The 17,761-nt window shown below is 45.6% G+C and overlaps 3 protein-coding genes across 8 annotated transcripts in view; 1 reads left to right on the forward strand and 2 right to left on the reverse strand.

Moving 5' to 3' along the window:
• The window catches only part of Ccpg1 (cell cycle progression 1), a 30,606-nt gene extending 24,478 nt beyond the window's left edge, over nt 1-6,128 (reverse strand). For all 5 annotated transcript variants that reach the window (XM_041679832.1, XM_041679831.1, XM_041679829.1 and 2 more), the window contains exon 1: nt 6,004-6,128. The gene's annotated coding sequence lies outside the window, so the exon portion shown is untranslated. The remainder of the gene's footprint in view (nt 1-6,003) is intronic.
• An 80-nt stretch (nt 6,129-6,208) lies between these two features.
• Nucleotides 6,209-10,412, forward strand: CUNH15orf65 (chromosome unknown C15orf65 homolog). The gene is made up of 2 exons (XM_041679844.1): nt 6,209-6,547; nt 9,946-10,412. The coding sequence occupies exons 1-2, from the start codon at nt 6,521-6,523 to the stop codon at nt 10,285-10,287; spliced, it is 369 nt and encodes a 122-aa protein (XP_041535778.1). The 5' UTR covers nt 6,209-6,520; the 3' UTR covers nt 10,288-10,412.
• A 4,781-nt stretch (nt 10,413-15,193) lies between these two features.
• Nucleotides 15,194-17,761, reverse strand: part of Dnaaf4 (dynein axonemal assembly factor 4) — a 30,106-nt gene continuing 27,538 nt past the window's right edge. Inside the window, exons 8-9 of one of the 2 annotated variants that reach the window (XM_041679572.1) lie at nt 15,962-16,067; nt 15,194-15,666 (exon numbers count right to left, since the gene is read on the reverse strand). In XM_041679572.1, the coding sequence (XP_041535506.1) occupies nt 15,551-15,666; nt 15,962-16,067 (222 nt within the window). In that variant the 3' untranslated portion in view covers nt 15,194-15,550. The remainder of the gene's footprint in view (nt 15,667-15,961; nt 16,068-17,761) is intronic. The other variant, XM_041679573.1, reaches the window with a different exon arrangement.

Consider the following 17,761-nt stretch of genomic DNA (forward strand, 5'->3'; position numbering starts at 1 on the left):
AGTTGGTAGAACCATTCCCAGTTAGCATTCTCTTTCTCTCTGCCTAGATGTAAACCCAGCTACTTCTCCAGCACTGTGTCTGCTTGCTTGAGGCCATGCTTTCCATGACACTCATGGATTCTAACTCCCTAGAATTATGAGACCCAATAATTTCTTTTGTTTTTAAGTTGCATTGGTAATGGTGTCTTTTAACAGCAAGCAAATTAGGATACATATACAACACAATTAAAAGTGTGTGGTGGTGCATGCCTTTAATCCCAGCAGGCAGGTAGACCACTGAATTTTTGAGGCCAGCCAGTTTATGTGGCAAGTTCTAGGCAGGAGTTATATGATAATAACCTGTCTCAAAACAAGAAAACCAGTTTTAAGCATAGTGAAAGACACATCCATCATCTCTGAGAAGAGCAGTTTCTCCTTGAAAGTTAAAGAAATTAAATAACGTGTCAATGAAGTTAATGCTACCTTGAAGTGTTAGCTATTAGATTTCCAGTGAATTAAGCCCACACAGTCCAGGAGATAAGGCCCTCTGTAGTCTTTGGTTAATTACTCCTGTCAGTGAATACAAAGATATCTCTCTGCAATAAGCAAGCTCTCTTCTAGTAGGAAATGAGGTAAGAAAACATTGTCACTAAAAATAATGTAAGCCAGAGACTAGAGCGATGGCCCAGCAATTAAGAGCAATTCCAGAGGGCCCGGGTTCAATTCCCAGCACCCACATGGCAGCTCACAACTGTCTGTAACCTTAGTTTCAATGCACATAAAATAAAAAACATTAAAAAAATAATGTAAACCAGGCAAGGAGGGCACACTATAAACCCAACACTCAGGCAGAGGCAGTAAAATTACCCATGAGCTCCAGGACAGCGTGGCCACAGAGTAAAACCCTGTCTTCAAAATATCTGCGTGTGGTAGCACACAATTCCCAGCACTGGAAAGGCAAGGACAGAAGTTCAAGGCCAGCCTAGTCCATATAGTGAGGCTGGACTAACCTGAGCTACATGAAACTCTACCTCTAAAAACAAAATCTATTAAAATATTTTTAAAATATAAAGGCAGAGGAATAAATTCACCCCATTCATGTACTACTGCTGCAAACACTAAATGCACCTTTTCATCCAGAACATCAATTCTTCTGCAAGAGAAGTGAGGTAACACACCACTGCTTTGCAAGTTTCCTTCTGTGATGTAACACTCTGCAAACCAGGAAGCCAAAACCACTCGCAGATATCTGAAGTAAACAGTCCTTTCTTTTGCCTCAATCTAAAGCCACAACTTCTTAAAGTTGAGAGCAACGATTCAAACCCTGAGAGAAAATTAAGATACCCAAAGGAGAGAAGTCCTCCTCCCGTTAGCTATTTGCACTGTTAGAAACCCTGATTCTCCAGGGTAGTTAAAGCCCAACTTTGAAAAAACCAAAGAGAGCCAACAATGAGGCTGGAGAGCTAGCTGGGCACTGTTCTGTCAGAGGACCCAAACTCAGTGCCCAGCACCCACAATGGGTGGCTCACAAAAACTGTGCTGTTTCTGGGGGATCCAACACCTTGTGTCCATCGTTACCCAAACTCACCTGCACATGCCCAGACACAGGAACACACAGTAAATAATAAATCCCCCTTTTTAAAGTTAACAAATATCTAAGATGGGCAGGGTCCACACCGCAGCACTGAGTCCAGAGGTGGCTTCAGCATCTCACAAATCTGGTTCTCTCTCTCTCTCTCTCTCTCTCTCTCTCTCTCTCTCTCTCTCTCTCTCTACACACACACACACACACACACACACACACACACAAATGTTTTAGTTCTAAACATTTTCACAAAAAGATAATTTACTCTACTTTCCCTAGTTATTGTCTCTGTATTCAGAAAAAAAAGCTGATAACCCAAGGATTTTAAACATCCGTTCTTGTTGCCGTTCACATCTGATCACAGGGAGAAAAGCTGTCATCTGTCAGCACTAGGACCCGACGAGGATGCGCCTGAGCTGTCCAGACCCTCCACAGTACATTTCCCAAGTATTTACCTCCACACACCTATGTTACTCTGATACAGCCTTTCAAATGAACCTAGAAATTTCTAAACACTGCTTTACATTGATGCCTTATGTCAACCTAAGGAGGTCCACCCCAGAATCAGACGCCAATGGCAACAGCTGACTTTCCCAGGAGGAGGCATCTCCACCTCAACCGGGAGGGCTCTCACATCTGCCAGAGGATTTCAGACTCAATGTAGTCTTGCTGCTCGGGAGGACAACATTAAAAAGAAAAGCTACTTCCTATGAAATCAAACTTCTACATGTGAGACCGAGACGAGCATGAAGAGCCCAACCGCAGAGGCAATGTTTTACAATCCCAGGTCTTCAGAAGAGCAAAGTCACAGTGAGGAAAGAAAACAATTGGCCATCCAACTAGAGCATGCTACCCAGCTCCAACAAGAAGACAAAAGAAGCCATGGTATTTCTTTTCCAAAATTATGGACCAAAAAACATGCATGGCATTGTCTTCACACTACCAATGTGAAGTTTCACACGTCACCTACTAAGGTCAATAATGTTATACAGAGATAAATCTGTCGTCATCGAAATTTCATTTGTATATCCAATTCCATCTTCACAAATCCACCTTGAAAATACACAGCTGTTACTTCTAACTTATCAGTGGAAAGTCTCAGAAGTTCAGTTAATTATTCATCATAGAACCGTGCTTTCCTTTGCAAGGCTCGCTGGAGCTCACTGGCAATATGAACTCAGAGCTGAGTAGGTCAGTCACACTAAGATCAGATTATATCCTTATAGAGGAAAATCTGCAACTCATGGTACCGAATTCCAAGAAAATCCTACTAACTCAGCAACTTTTCACCCTTCCTAAAAACTCAAATGAAACAAAACAAAAACTTCAAAACGTATTAGTTGCATGCAATCCTTCCATATTACAGGACTAAACTCCAACTCTGAACTCAAAACTGGAAGATGGTTTAGCCCTATTTAACTGCATAAGGCAAATAGTAAATGTAATGATTGTTGTGTCTCTTCAAGAGACAAGCCACGCCCACTCCCCCATCTGCTGAGGCAGGATGATCTTCAGCTTCCAGCCTGAGAGATTACTCTTTTTTCCTTCTTCCTCTTGGAGAGGCAGCTTCGCTTCTGCCTCTCTCCCCACTTCTCTGCTTCCCCTCGGTCTTTCTTTCCTCTTCTCCTCTCTCTCTCTCTCTCTCTCTCTCCTCCCTTCTCCCTTCATAACCCCCTGAATAAATATCCAACCTCACTCTGGACTTTGTGCCTATCCATGTCTCTGTTTCTTGCCCATCCACCACATGTCTCCCTGCCTGGGACCAGCCACTGCTCGGGGATGAGCAACCGTCTCTGCCTGGGACTGGTTGCTCTCAGAGCCTGCTGCCTGCCGCCACACGACCCGCTAACACCGCTTGGGGACCTACAGCATTTCTGCTACCTACTGCTGCCGAGGATCCTGCAGCATTTTTAATTTTTCCATTACAGTAAATACTGAAACCAGCCTATTTACTTGGTTAATCTAGTCAAATCTGACTGTTACTAGGAATAAACCTTTTGAGGAGGGGCAGTGATGACTGTGAAGGCCACCTTCTTGACATTTTTCAAACCACAAATATGGGTTTTACAATTCATATTCAAATAATTTAAAATAAAATTCATATTTAAATAATTTAAAGTTAGTTAAAAATACAATTTCACCCAGACAGCAATGCTGTGGAACTTGGTAGCTTTGACACACTAATCTAATATAAATGTTTCTTTTACCCTGTGAATGAACCAAACCTAATCACAGATAAACCAACACAAAACAGGCTGAAGAGAAGCCTCAGAGGTTAGAAGTGCTGACTGTTCTCCCAGAAGACCTGGGTTTGAGTTCCAGCACCCACAACATAGCTAGCAAACCAACACAAGACACATACAGACACACAGCTAAAGGACAGAAAATGTTGAAAAGAAACTGAAATGTGGAGGAAAGCTCCCAAGACAACCGGAGAAAACAGGTTATAAATACTACCACCTAAAAAGCAACAAAGGCTTCGCAGATAATCTTATGAAGAGCTCAAGCAGGCTCACAACTGCACAGCAATCTAGGCTGGGTAACTAACTGCAACAAGCCCCAGTCCTTGGACAGAGTCAGACACTATCTAAAAACACAGACACCCCAATCCCAGCACTCAGAGGTAGAGGGAGGTGGGTCTCTGAGTTCAAGGCCAGCCTAGTTTATAGAACAAGTTCCTTCAAGGAAGCCCAGGGCTGTTATGGGGGGGAACCCTGTCTCAGCCTCCCATTCCCCCATCCCCAACAACAATGCCAATTTGAGTCAGCCTGGGCTAGTTGAGACAGGGCTGATTACAGCGAATGTTACAAGGTCAGTTCTCAGCACACACGTCCGGAAGTCTGGCCTTGCACACGTGTGCTACCCTTACAAACGCGTAGGTAAAACACAAAACAATAAATCTTAAAAAAAAAAAAGATGCCATATGGGGAATAAAAATGGCTGCATTCCACCCACTACAGAAAATACAGTAAGGCAAAAAGGAGTCAGTTTAGTTTCACATCCTAGATAATCACTTTCAAACTAAATATCCCTTGAACTCTATTTCCAGCACAAATATAATTGTCTCTTCTTTGGTTCTGAGCATATAACACTGGTTCTCTGGTTTTCCTGAGATCATCCTGGGGACTGAACCCAGAAGAGCCTTACATATACTAAATGAGCACTGTATCAAAAAGACTACATTCTCAGACCTTTTCATTTGGGAATATGGCCTCACTATATTGCCAAGATTGGTACCACGCTTGACAGTCTCCAGCTTCTGATTCTAAATATCTAGTTTGACACCCTTGACTGGAATTCCAACTTTAGTGTACAGGGGTTAAAACAGCAGGGCTTGCTGGTACTCAGCTATGATCACAGTGCTTAGGAGTCTTAGGCAAGTAAACTCCCAGGACCAGAGCTACACAGAAAAAAAAAAAAAAAAAAGGCACTTCCCAGCATTAACTCACCTCACAACCTCGGCAGTTCCCGTGTGACTTGAGTTTGGTCAGAATAGTAAACTGTGTAAACTAGTAAACTATATAAACTAGTAAACACGTGATAAAACATCCCCTGAGAAATCGGACGCCTTTTAAGATTAGGACCTTGAAGCTGGGCGGTGGTGGTACACACCTTTAATCGTGGAATTCAGGTGTTAGAGGCAAGCGGAACTCTGATTTCAAGTCCAGCCCAGCCTACAGAGCGAGTTCTAGCTCAGTCAGGGTTCCAGAGAAACTCTATCTCAGAAAACCAAAGGGACTTTAAGGCTGGATAGTTATTGCTGGCATTTCAAGAATTAACGCGACCTTGCTGGAAGACGCAAAAGCACTTAGAGTCATGAATTGGTTGCCCATTCCGGGTACAAATAGCTCCATACGGTTAAGAAAGGAAACGTGAGGAAGGGCGGTGCACAGTTTACCCCTCAACAAAACACCCCAACTTGCTGAGGTCTAGGACTCCAGCGCGGCTCCTGACAGAGTTGGAAAAATAAAGGTAAACACGTATGGCATACGCGCAGCTGCTACTGAGGACAAGCCCACGAGACTGATCAACGCTGGGGAGGCCCCGGAGGGAAAGGGTGAAGAACAGGAGAAGAAAAAGGGGATGGTGGGGCAGAACGGCTTCGGGGTTGACTAGAAGTGCATCTCTGGGCTGCACGCTGGCACTTTTTCATTCCTGACACCCGGGATCTCAGAGCGACCGCAGGGTGACGCGCGCCGCATCTCAGCATATGGATGCAACCGCACCCGAATCCCAGGGCGCCCAGCTCGGAGCTCGCGGGGACTGCAGCCCGCGAGCCCGCGCTTCTCGCCCGCCGGGTCGCGCCCTCCACCCGAGGTCGCCCGAGAGCGTGAGGACCGAGGAAACAGCCAGAAGACAGCCTCCCGGAGCTATGCCCGAAGGCACGAGCTGCATGCGGCGCCCGCCGCATTCTCCCGACCTGAGCCCCGGGTACCTACCTGAAGGCAGCGCCTCCGCCCGACCGCACCGGTTGTCACCGTGGCGGCGTCCGGTTCCAGACGCCAGTGACGCCTCATAAAAACAACAACCTGCTCGCGGGCGTCCGCAGCAGTGAAGGGGCGGCAGGCGCGGCGCCGTGGGGCATGCTGAGACTTGTAGTTCCTTCTGGGCCTCCCGCTAGTCCGCGACGGAGAAAAAGAACTACAACGCCCGAAGATCTGTGCGGCAGGCGGCCCTGAGGCCGCCGGAAGCTGGGCGGGGCGACCGCGGATCCCCATAACATCCGGGCTCCCACGCCTGCAGCCGGTTGCCATGGAGACTGGCTGCCACACTGGAAGACTGAGACTTTCCACCTACTCGCTCACTACCCAGATCTAGCAGTTAACGTGACACGGACAGTTCTGATTTCTTCATTGCTGCTGCTTTTCTTCGGTTCTGTGAGGAGACCGTACCCCGCGCCCTCGTCAGACATCTCGCCATCAGGAAAGAGCTGCTTTGGCAGAAGAGATTTAGAAGATGGAGAAAGAGATCGACTGCGACTTGGTGGGTTTGGGCGGAAGGCTAGATAGACGCTTTAGAAAGTCAAACTCTCTGATAGTGTTTGAGGCACCATCTACTCACCTAGTTAGTCACCAGGCTTTTACATTTACAAGTGTACATGCACGATCCACTAAGTAATTATTGCTCTGAAGGTATAAAGGCGGCACCTCGCTACAAACTGGTGATGGTTTTTACCAGGATGATTTTTATTTTATGTTTGCGCTCGTGGGAATTTCATCCAGGGTCTTGTGAATGGTAGGCAATCGCTTTACACTTCCAAGCCCTAGTACCGTCATTTTGGTATCATTTATAGTATGTCTTATCTAAAAGGATTGTGGTGAGGAAACGCAGTGCCCTCACACCAGAGGATTGCTAACTTTCCTCTATCTCCTACCTAGCTAATGAGTAAATAATAAAGGAAGTCATTCAAGTAGCTGATGTAGGGCAAAACTGGTTTCACAATTAGACCTGATATTTGTGTTGCTGTAACCAGGGACTGAACCTCAAGCCTCATACAACTTAGGAGAGCACTATGCTAAGTAGTTATATCCCTCTGACCCCTTGTTTTAGTTTGGGTGAGGGAGGAGTTTGGGGTGGTGTTTTGTTTTGTTGTGTTTTTTAGACAGAGCTTCACAGAGTAGCTCAGGCTGACCTCATATTCTCTGTGTAGCTGGCATTGAACTCCAGAACCTCTGGCCTCTACCTCCCAAGTATTGGAATTACAGGCCTACACCACCACAAAGAGGCTGAAATCCAAATAACAAATCTGCTTTTACAGTGAGTGGGGTAAAGTGGTAGTTACTTTGATTACCTATAAATATCTTCAATTACGATGGATATCTAAAAGATATATCTCGATGACACCATCCCCTGATTTGATAGTAGATAAATAATCCAGTGATTTGCATTGTTTGAAGTGACTTTTTAAAAAATGAACTCTGGAGCTGAAGGTGCTAAGTTTTAGTTTCAGTAGTAGGTGATTTAATGAAAACTGGAGTCCTCAGTAACTGAAGCAGAGAGTAATAACCAAAGAAAGCCCATGATATAGCTAGGCATGGTGGTCCAGACCTAGAATCCCAGCACTATGGAAGCTAAGGCAGGAGGATTGCAAAGAGTTTGGGGCCACATAATTATTGGGACCTGTTTCAAAAAATCCATTTATTCAGCATTTTAATGTTTGCATTCAATTTTCCTTCAAGTGAGCCCAAATCTGTGGTTTGGGTTTTGTTGCTGTTTTAGCCATTTTTAAGTGGGTCACATCTTTTTTTTTTTTTTTTTTTGATTTTTCGAGACAGGGTTTCTCCGTAGCTTTTGGTTCCTGTCCTGGAACTAGCTCTTGTAGACCAGGCTGGCCTCGAACTCACAGAGATCCGCCTGCCCCTGCCTCCCGAGTGCTGGGATTAAAGGCGTGCGCCACCACCGCCCGGCTTAAGTGGGTCACATCTTGATGGAAGTGCCTGCCTTACACCACACTCTTCTAGTATTCCAGTTTCTAGATTTTTTTTTTCTCAGTCCAGGACCTCCTGTATAACAGGATGGCCTCTCTCTCCCTTTGCAACTTCCGATGACGTCAGTTCACCGTAGTCAAGCACACTGTGCTCCTGCCTCATCTCTAGCCGTGTAGGTTTATAAAATAACAATGTCATGCAGCTAGTACAGGAATCGCAGAGCCAAGATACAAGCCTGCAGTGCCACCGCTCGGGAAGCTAAGGCAGGAGTTGTTTCTTGAGTTCAAAGCCAGTCTGGGCCACAGGATGAGACTGTTTCAAAGAACCAGAAAAGGATGCGGTGTCGGCAACATTGGGTAGACAAAGCCTCTCTACCAGATAAGCAGCATGAGCGCTGCCCAGAAACCTCTTGGGTGAGAAAGATTAGTGACTAATGAAAAAAGAGATTCGGGCATTAAGTATAAAGCAAGGCTGGAGTTGTGAGGAAACAAATTCAGGTTGTGTAGGTTGCAGCACAGATACTAAGAGAACAGGGGAGCTATGTAGGAGAAAGACCGCAAGTGTACAACGTGTTGAATGGGTGAAGGCTGCTCAGGACAGAGGCCTCCATAGATGGCTTCACAGCAAAGTCTGTAATTCGATGGCTTTTTAAATTGCACTGGCCAAAGGATTTAAAAGATTAACTAAACCAGGTGGTGGTGGCGCATGCCTTTAATCCCAGCACTTGGGTGCCAGAGTTGGCGGATATCCATGAGTTCAAGACCAGCCTGGTCGACAAAGTGAGTTCCAAGACAGCCATGGTGGTTACACATGATGGCCCATGACATGATGCTAATGCTTGGAAGGTTGAAGGCAAGGTGGTCAGAAGTTCACAGTCACCTGCAGCTACACATAGAGTTCTAGGCTAGCCTGGGCCTCCTGAGACCCTTTCCCTAAAAGAGAGAGCAAAATAAAGCCAAGTGTTGTGCAATGTTTTGTTCTTTTGGCTTTTCTGAGGGGCCCACCACCTAGCTCCCAAATAACTCTCACACGGAGACTTAGTCTTTTGTTTGTTTGTTTTTCATTTTTCAAGACTTTCTGTGCAACTCTATAGACCTCGAACTCACAGAGAATCGCCTGTCTCTGCCTCCTGAGTGTTGGGATTAAAGGCGTGCACCACCACGACCCAGCTACAGAGGCTTCCCCTGCGTTAGAAATGCCCATTTTGTTTCTTGCCTGCTTTTCTTAAATTATTCTGACTACCTTTTGCCTCTGGGCTTTTCCTTTTCTTACTTCTGTGCATCTTACTCTCACTCTTACTCTGGGGGTGGCTGGGTGGCTGCCCCTGACGTCCTCCTCCTCTTGTTCTCTCATTTGTTCCCCCGATTTATTCTCTCTGCCTGCCAGCCCTGCCTCTCCTTGATCCTGCCGTTCAGTGCTTTACTAGACCATCAGGTGTGTTAGACAGGCAAAGAACCACAGAATCACAGCTTCACAGAGTTAAACAAATACAGCATAAACAAAAATAGCACACCTTAAAACATTTCCCAACAGCCAGGTGTGGTAGGTAGCCCTAGACTTCAATCCCAGCACTACAGAGGCAGACAGATCTCTGCTCAGTTCCCCAACAGCTTGATCTACATAGTGAGCTCCAGGCCAACCAAAGCTAATAATAAAACCCTGTCTCAGAAAAAAAAAAAGCCGGGCGATGGTGGCACACGCCTTTAATCCCAGCACTCAGGAGGCAGAGGCAGGCGATCTCTGTGAGTTCGACAGCAGCCTGGTCTACAGAGCTAGGAGCTAGTTCCAGGACAGGATCCAAAGCCTGTCTCGAAAAACCAAAAAAGAAAGAAAGAAAGAAAGGAAGAAAGGAAGAAAACCAAGAAAAAAGGCTATGAAAAGATGAAGGGTGAGGGAAATAGATAGGTCTAAGTCTGCTCTGTGTAACTGAGGATGGTTTTATGTACCTTTTAGGATAAGAAAAGTACTTTGACTTCAGATGCAGAAATGAAGGCTGAACCACCGGCTCCATGTGTGAACCCTGGCAATCCTGTGTTTTCCTGTATGGTGGACCCTAAGACACTCCACACAACCACTTCACTGTCTAAACCACAGATGATCATGTACAAAACCAATTCCAGCCAGTATGGTGCGTTCTCACCCAGGCCCCAGTTCTTTCCCTGCAAGTACATTCCAACGGAGCAAGTGTTCTCAAATCACATTAGAGCAACTGGGTTTTATCAAAATAACAGCCTAAATATTACCCCCGACAGAACCAGAACCGTCGATTTTCCTAATTTTCAACACACTCTATGAACATACATCCTTCTGACAACTGAAGATAAAATGTGCTTGAGAATGTTAGTTTTTAAGTCTAGAATACCTAATTTTTGAACATGAAAAAATATAAAAACTTTTAATAAAAAAAGATAAATACATGTTCTAAAAATTTGTTTGATTGTTTTCAAAACAGGGTTTCTCTGTAGTTTTGTAGCCTGTCCTGAAACTCACTCTGTAGTTCAAGGCTGGCCTTGAACTCACAGAGATCTGCCAACCTCTGCCTCCCAAGTGCTGGGATTAGAGGCATGTGCCACCACCGCCCGGCAAAAATAGCCTCTTCTAAAACAAAATACTTATTTTAAAAAAAGAAACCACTGTGTAAAAACAAAAAAAAAATGTTGGTTGAATTAGAATACTATAGATCTAGAAACAATCTTTGGGGCTATCTCTAGTCCCCTAACTTGCCATTCATCCCAGCTCTGTATTTGACATGACATAACATGATTATGAGGTAGAACCTTTGGAATGCATTAGCTTGGCAGACCTTTGGCTTCCAACAACTGAGCAGCTAATATTTGAGATAGCATCTGAGGCCCATAGTTTTCTTTGATTTACTGTGACCTGCCCATTCCCACCAATGTACTGAAAAATGTGACTTTTTTTTGTTTGTTTTGTAACTAAAAACTATTTTACATTGGAACATGTTATTAGGGGCCACTTGAATCATTGCTTTTAGGCCATGATAACTCCTATTGGGCTCAATAATAAACCATCTCTGGCTGAGCATTTGGCCAGCAGAGATGATTGGAGTGCTCGGCTAGCAAGCCTGAAGTACAGGGCCTTTGTTATTCTTTCGGTCCCTGCCCTAGCCACGCCCACTCCTTTTAACCTCTGACCTCCGCCTGCCATCGCGCGCTCTCTCTCTCCGTTTTGTCTCCCGGTGTACACGCGTACACGCGGGGCTTTGCCTCTCTCCTCTCTTCTTTCCTCTCTCTCCTTCTCTCCCTCTCCCCCCCCCCTCTCTCTCTCCCCCTCTCTTTCTTTCTCTCCTTTTTAATAAATTCTCATATGGCTATTTCCTGTGTTTATATGTCTGTTACCCGCGTAGCCGCTTGTCGCAAGGCCGACTCCGCCAGCCCGCCCCGGGGACCCCCCGGGGACCGACAACCGTCTCTTCGGGGCTAGCAGCTGCTTTTATGGCTCCATGGGTCTGCTCACATGCGCCCGCTGCATTGGGGGTTCCGCCGCGTGGCTTCCCGCTGCCGCTGGGAACCCCCTATATATTTTTCACTAAGACGCAAGGGACTTTCACCATAGCACTTGCTGCTAAGTATACTTACTAAGACCAAGGGGCACAGGAGTCTGACACTAAGTATACTTACTAAGACCAAGGAGCACAGGAGTCTGGCCTAGGGGCTCACACAAACCCAGCATTCAGAAGTATGGGCAAGAGGGCTGCAAATTTGTGGCCAGCTGGGTTACGAAGTGGGTTCCTAACCAGCCAGGACTAGAATGAGGCCCTATCTCAAAAAGCCAAACATAAGAAATATTATGTATCACCATTTAGCTGAGCAAGGTGGCATACACCTGTAATCCCACGACTTGGAAGGCTGAGGCAGGAAAGTTGCCATGAAATCAAGACCAGCCAGGGGCACATATCTTCTACCAAGCTAGCCCCACAAAAATGAGTACAGACGGGACAGTGAGTTGGTTCGTCAGGTACTAGAACCTACACAGTGAAAGGAGTGAATGGGCTCCTACACAATGCCTTTTGATCTCCATACCCATCCTAGGCTGCTCTTGAGTGCAGCTGAATATATACACAAGACACACGGGAGGACCGGAGTTTCTACTGTCAGAATCCATGCAAAAGCCAATATGACAGTAGATGCCCATAACCTCATCACTGGGGCATGGGTGATGGGCAGCCTGGTGGAGGCCCAGCTAGTCTATCTGGTCAAATCAGTGAATTCCAGGTTAATGAGATCCTGTTTCAAAAAATAAGGGAGAAAGCTAATGAAGCCAACACTCAATATCCCCTTCTGGCTTCCATACACATGTATAGATAAACATGCACATATGCATATACATGAATGAACAACCAAAACTCCACTCATCATCACTGTAAGACAATAAAAGATGGGGCTGGAGAGATGACTCAGAGGTTAAGAACACTGACTGTTCTTTCAGAGGTCCTGAGTTCAATTCCCAGCAACCACATTGTGGCTCACAACCATCTATAATGAGATCTGGTACCTTCTTCTGGCCTGTAAACATACATACAGACAGACACTGTGTACATAATAAATAAATCTTCAAAAAAAATTTTAAAAGACAATAAAAGATGGAATAAAATAATTGGTAAGATAATAATATCAAATTATCTCAAGTTATTTCTTTTATGTAAGGATAAATCAGAGGCCCGAGGATGTGATTCAGCAGTAGGACACCAGCCTAACATAGGCTCGGGGGATGTCTGACTCCTTGCACTGGTAATCACCGATACCCCCCACACATACTCTTCTCCCACAAAAAAAGCTAAAAAGATTAAAATAGAGGCAATCCCTGAATGCACAGATTGAAACTAGCCACTTGGATAATGTGACCACTTCCTCACCTTGATAAGGTCTGAGTAGCAGGTCAGTTTGGATCTACATTCATTATGAGTTTTATCCTTGATCTGCTGGATTTATGAAGGTCGGATAAGTTAGTCTAGGTTTGAGGACTGACTCAGTGATTCCATTTGAATATTGAGCCTTTCCATCTCTGTCCCTAACCCCTCTCATTTGAGGTAATCTAGTAATGTAGCCCAGGCTGAACTCATGGCAATCCACCTGCCTCAAACTCTCAAGTGCTTAGATTCCAGTGTGCACAACCACACCTAGCGTAATACTTAGTCTCTTGTCCACTGGAACATGTAGGGCTGAGTGCAAAAGCAGTCTTCTGTAGCTCTGTTCTTTCACAGCAGAGGGAATATAAATTGGCTAAGGAACTCAGAGTGGGAGGGTCTTCACGCAAGGAACCCACCCTGTGATTCTAACAGTCCTGTTTCGTTGGGTCTCCCAAACTCAGCTAGTGTGAACTTGCTTCCCAAGATGGCCAGGCCTCTGCAGGACTTTGAGCATGCAGCTGTGCCTTACCTCAGACAGGGCAGAACACACAGTGCTGCTAACTGGCAGGCAAGGGCGCTAGGCTCACAGCTACTCTCTGCTGTCTTTCTTTCTTTCTTTCTTTCTTTCTTTCATTCTCTGGCTTATCTGACTATACAAGAATACAATTTTACTAGAAAACCTTTCCTCAAGACAGTGTTGTGAAATATAATTGATATTTGGTCATATAGTATTACAGAAACGTGGCGGGGGTTGGGGCAGAGCACTTGCTCAGCAGGCAGGAGGCCCTGTGAAGGCCCGGTCTTCAGCCTGAGAAAGAAAACAGGACTACAGGAGACCCTGCTGTCCTGCTGTGGGCTGTGTTTCTGTTGTAGACCCCAACAGGCCAGGTTGAAAATCAAAGCAGAGCCTCCCGTAGCAAAACTCAACTCGGTGGCCACTCAGAAACTCACGTGACCAGTTAGGAGGGAAAGACTGTGGTCCCAAACCTGCCACCTTCCCTGGTGTGATCAGGAAGCCTTCAGGTAGTCTCCACAAAGGAAGGGACCGGAAGTAACCTGGTGTTAAGAACCAGTTATTTCCTTGTTTTGTCTCCCTGCTCTCGCCTTTCAAGGAAAATCATCCTGATTGACCCATATGGCCCTCCCGGATTCTCTCCACAAACCAGCCCTCTGCCCAGCAGACAGCTTTCAGAGCGAAGTGTTGCAAGACTCTAGAGTCACAAATAGTCACGACCTATGAACTAGGGCCGTAGGGACTCTTAGCACTAAGTAGGCTGAGGCAGGGGGATCACCATGAGTTTGAGGCCAACCTAGATTTATATATTGAGTTCCAAGCCAATCCAGACTGCAAAGTAAAACCTGCCTCAAGGAAAAGAGAAAAGTCACCTGTAAACTAGCCAGGGATAACGGCACACACTTTTTTATTTTCATTTGTCCCAGTTTTGTGTGTGTGTGTGTGTGTGTGTGTGTGTGTGTGTGTGTGTGTTTGTTTTGGAGACAGAGTCTCTAACACAGCTGAGGCTTGGCCTCAAACTTGTGGGGACCTTTCTGCCTCAGCCTCCCGAGCTTAGAGGTATGAATCACCAGACTGCACAGGGCTCTATGTTGTAATCCCAGTATTGGTGAGGCTGAAACCGGAGGACCACCACTTTTATGTTTGTTTTTTGTTTCTTTTGTTTTTTGTTTGTTTGTTTTTCAAGACAGGGTTTCTCTGTGTAACAGAGACCAGGCTGGCCTCAAACTCACAACTCACAGAGATCCACCTGCCTCTGCCTCCCAAAAGCTGGAATTTTTGTTTAAAGATTTATTATGTATACAGTGTTCTTAACCATTGAGCCATCTCTCCAGTCCCGTTTGTTTTTGCTGTTGTTCCTTCATTCACTTTTTCTGGAGACAGTCTCACTATGTAGCCCAGGCTGGCCTGGAATTCTACATCTTTTTTGCCCATTATATCCAGGGCTGGTATGCAACATAACACTATACTCTAGCTGATCTAATATCAAACAACAAATAGTATAAGGAAAAATTATGGTTTCATGTATCTGTAAATGATTAAAAAGTGTCTATAAAGCCGGGTGGTGGTGGTGCACGCCTTTAATCCCAGCACTCCGGAGGCAGAGGCAGGCAGATCTCTGGGAGTTCGAGGCCAGCCTGGTCTACAAGAGCTAGTTCTGGGACAGGCACCAAAGCTATAGAGAAACCCTGTCTCGAAAAACCAAAAAAAAAAAAAAAAAAAAAAAAGTCTATAAAGTATCCCAAAACCAATCGTTCAGAATGAAATACTACATTTAAAATAATATAAACTTTATAAGTACAGTCTTTAATGTGGAAATTCTAGTCTATTGACTCCTCAATAGTATCCTGCAAACCCCAGGAGCTTCCAACAGCAAGGAGAGTTCAGGACAGCAACGTCAAAGCCCAAGTCCTGTGCTAAGACCAAGCATTAGAATAACCAACCATTCTCTATGCTTAGTTCTGTGCTTTGAAACAGGGTCTCGCTCTGGCTGACCTGGAGCTCGGCATGTAGGACAGGTTGGCAACAAACTCACAGAGCCCAGCTGCCTCTGCCCCCCAGTGCTGGGCTCTCTCTTTGGAGGTGATCCGTCAGGCACTGCCTCTCCAGAGGGTCTCCGGCAGTTTGCTCTTCACAGTGGCAGAGCACTAACTGACTCCTGTACCTAGCTGCTGCTAGTCACGAGACTTCAATGCTGTCCCTTGAATTATATTCCGAATCTTCTCCGCATCGTTTTGTACAACTGTGTTGGATGGGTCGATCTTAAGTGCAGCTTCATAATCTTGCAAGCCTGTAGAGACATATCAGTGAGAATCAATAAAGCAAGTATTTCATAAGTACCTGTGTTATTTATACACCTTTTTGTTTTTTGAAACAGGGTCTCCTGCATGTCGCTCAGAAGACGTTGAATTTGATAGGTAACTGAAGACAACTTTGAACTTCTGATCTCCTGCCTCCACCTAAGAGCTGGCATTACAGGTGTGTGCCACCACACACAGTTTGTATGGCACCAAGGATCTAACACAAGGCCCTATGAATGCGAAGCTCTTCTACTGACAGCCGTGCCATCCCCCTCAACCTCTTACCTTCAACATACAATTCCAGTTGACAAAACGCTGTACCTCGTCGGACATGTGCCTTCATTCTTGCATTGGCATTATCGGAAACAGGGGGTGTCAACAATTCTAGTGCCTTCAAACAATATTATAATTAGCAGTTAGGGAGATGCTCAGTGGATAAAGTGCTTGCTCTGTAAGCATGAAGACCTGTGTTCTAACCCCAACATCCTCAGAAAACTCCAGGCATGGTGGAGCATGCTAATGCCAGTGCTGGGGAAGCCGACACAGAGGATCCCTGGGGCTGGGTGGCAGGCTAGCCAGCCTAGCCTAGATCCCAGTGAGAGACTGCTTCAAAAGAAAAAAAGACATAATAATTAAAGAGACCATGAATATGGTGTGGGGGTGGACATGGGAGGAATTGAGGGAGGAGTGGAGAAATGATACAATCATATTCTAATTAAATTTAAAAAACCTCAGGCTGGAGAGATGGCTCAGAGGTTAAGAGCATTGCCTGCTCTTCCAAAGGTCCTGAGTTCAATTCCCAACAACCACATGGTGGCTTACAACCATCTGTAATGGGGTCTAGTGCCCTCTTCTGGCCTGCAGGCATACACACAGAATATTGTTTTTCTTTTTTTATTTCTTTTTTTTTTTTGGTTTCTCTGTGGTTTTGGAGCCTATCCTGGAACTAGCTCTTGTAGACCAGGCTGGTCTCGAATTCACAGAAATCCGCCTGCCTGTCCAAAGCAGGAGCAGAAGGAGAGGGAGCACGAGCCAGGAACTCAGGACCGCGAGGGGTACACCCACACACTGAGACAATGGGGATGTTCTATCGGGAATTCACCAAGGCCAGCTGGCCTGGGTCTGAAAAAGCATAGGATAAAACTGGACTTGCTGAACATAGCGGACAATGAGGACTACTGAGAACTCAAGAACAATGGCAATGGGTTTTTGATCCTACTGCACGTACTGGCTTTGGGGGAGCCTAGACAGTTTGGATGCTCACCTTACTAAACCTGGATGGAGGTGGGCGGTCCTTGGACTTCCCACAGGTCAGGGAACCCTGATTGCTCTTCGAGCTGATGAGGGAGAGGGACTTGATCGGGGGAGGGGGAGGGAAATGGGAGGCGGTGGCAGGGAGGAGGCAGAAATCCTTAATAAATAAATAAATTTAAAAAAAAAGAAATCCGCCTGCCTCTGCCTCCCAAGTGCTGGGATTAAAGGCGTGCGCCACCACCGCTCGGCTCACACAGAATATTGTATACATAATAAATAAATAAATATTTTTTAAAAAAAAATAAAAAACCTCACACACACAAATGCAAGTGAGGCTAGAAAGATGGGTTAGAGGCTATGAGCACTTGCTGCTCTTCCAGAGGACCTTATTTCCCAGCACTCATAGCAGGCACCCACTACTGTCTATAACATCAGTTCCAGGGGACCCAGAGGCATCCTCTAGATTCCAAGAGCAACTGCATTGTGTGCACACCCACATACACACACCACACACACAAACATACACATAATCCAAATAAATCCTTAATAAATAAGGTGAGCCTGAAGAACACCAAGACTGGCCTCTTGCCGTCACACATTCCTGCACTCACACATCCCTCACACATCCACACGCATCTACACACCTACTATGTACATAAAACAAAGGGCAGAGCAGGCGGCGGCACGCCTTTAATCCCAGCACTTGCCAGGCAGAGGCAGGCGAATCTCTGTGAGTTCGAGGCCAGCCTGGTCTAGAAAGCTGTTCCAGGACAGGCTCCAAAGCTACAGAGAAACCCTGTCTCGAAAATCAAAAAAAAAAAAAAAAAAAAA

The sequence above is a fragment of the Microtus oregoni genome, unplaced genomic scaffold (assembly GCF_018167655.1).
Source record: "Microtus oregoni isolate MIOR12 unplaced genomic scaffold, Mior012 000032F_ref0000030, whole genome shotgun sequence".
Lineage (NCBI taxonomy): Eukaryota > Metazoa > Chordata > Mammalia > Rodentia > Cricetidae > Microtus > Microtus oregoni.

Bases quoted from the DNA above. Each gene is read 5' to 3' on its own strand.
- CUNH15orf65 (XM_041679844.1), top strand. From the start codon at position 6,521: ATGGAGAAAGAGATCGACTGCGACTTG. The intron at 6,548-9,945 runs GTGGGTTTGGGC...TGTACCTTTTAG, and splicing joins AAGAGATCGACTGCGACTTG to GATAAGAAAAGTACTTTGAC.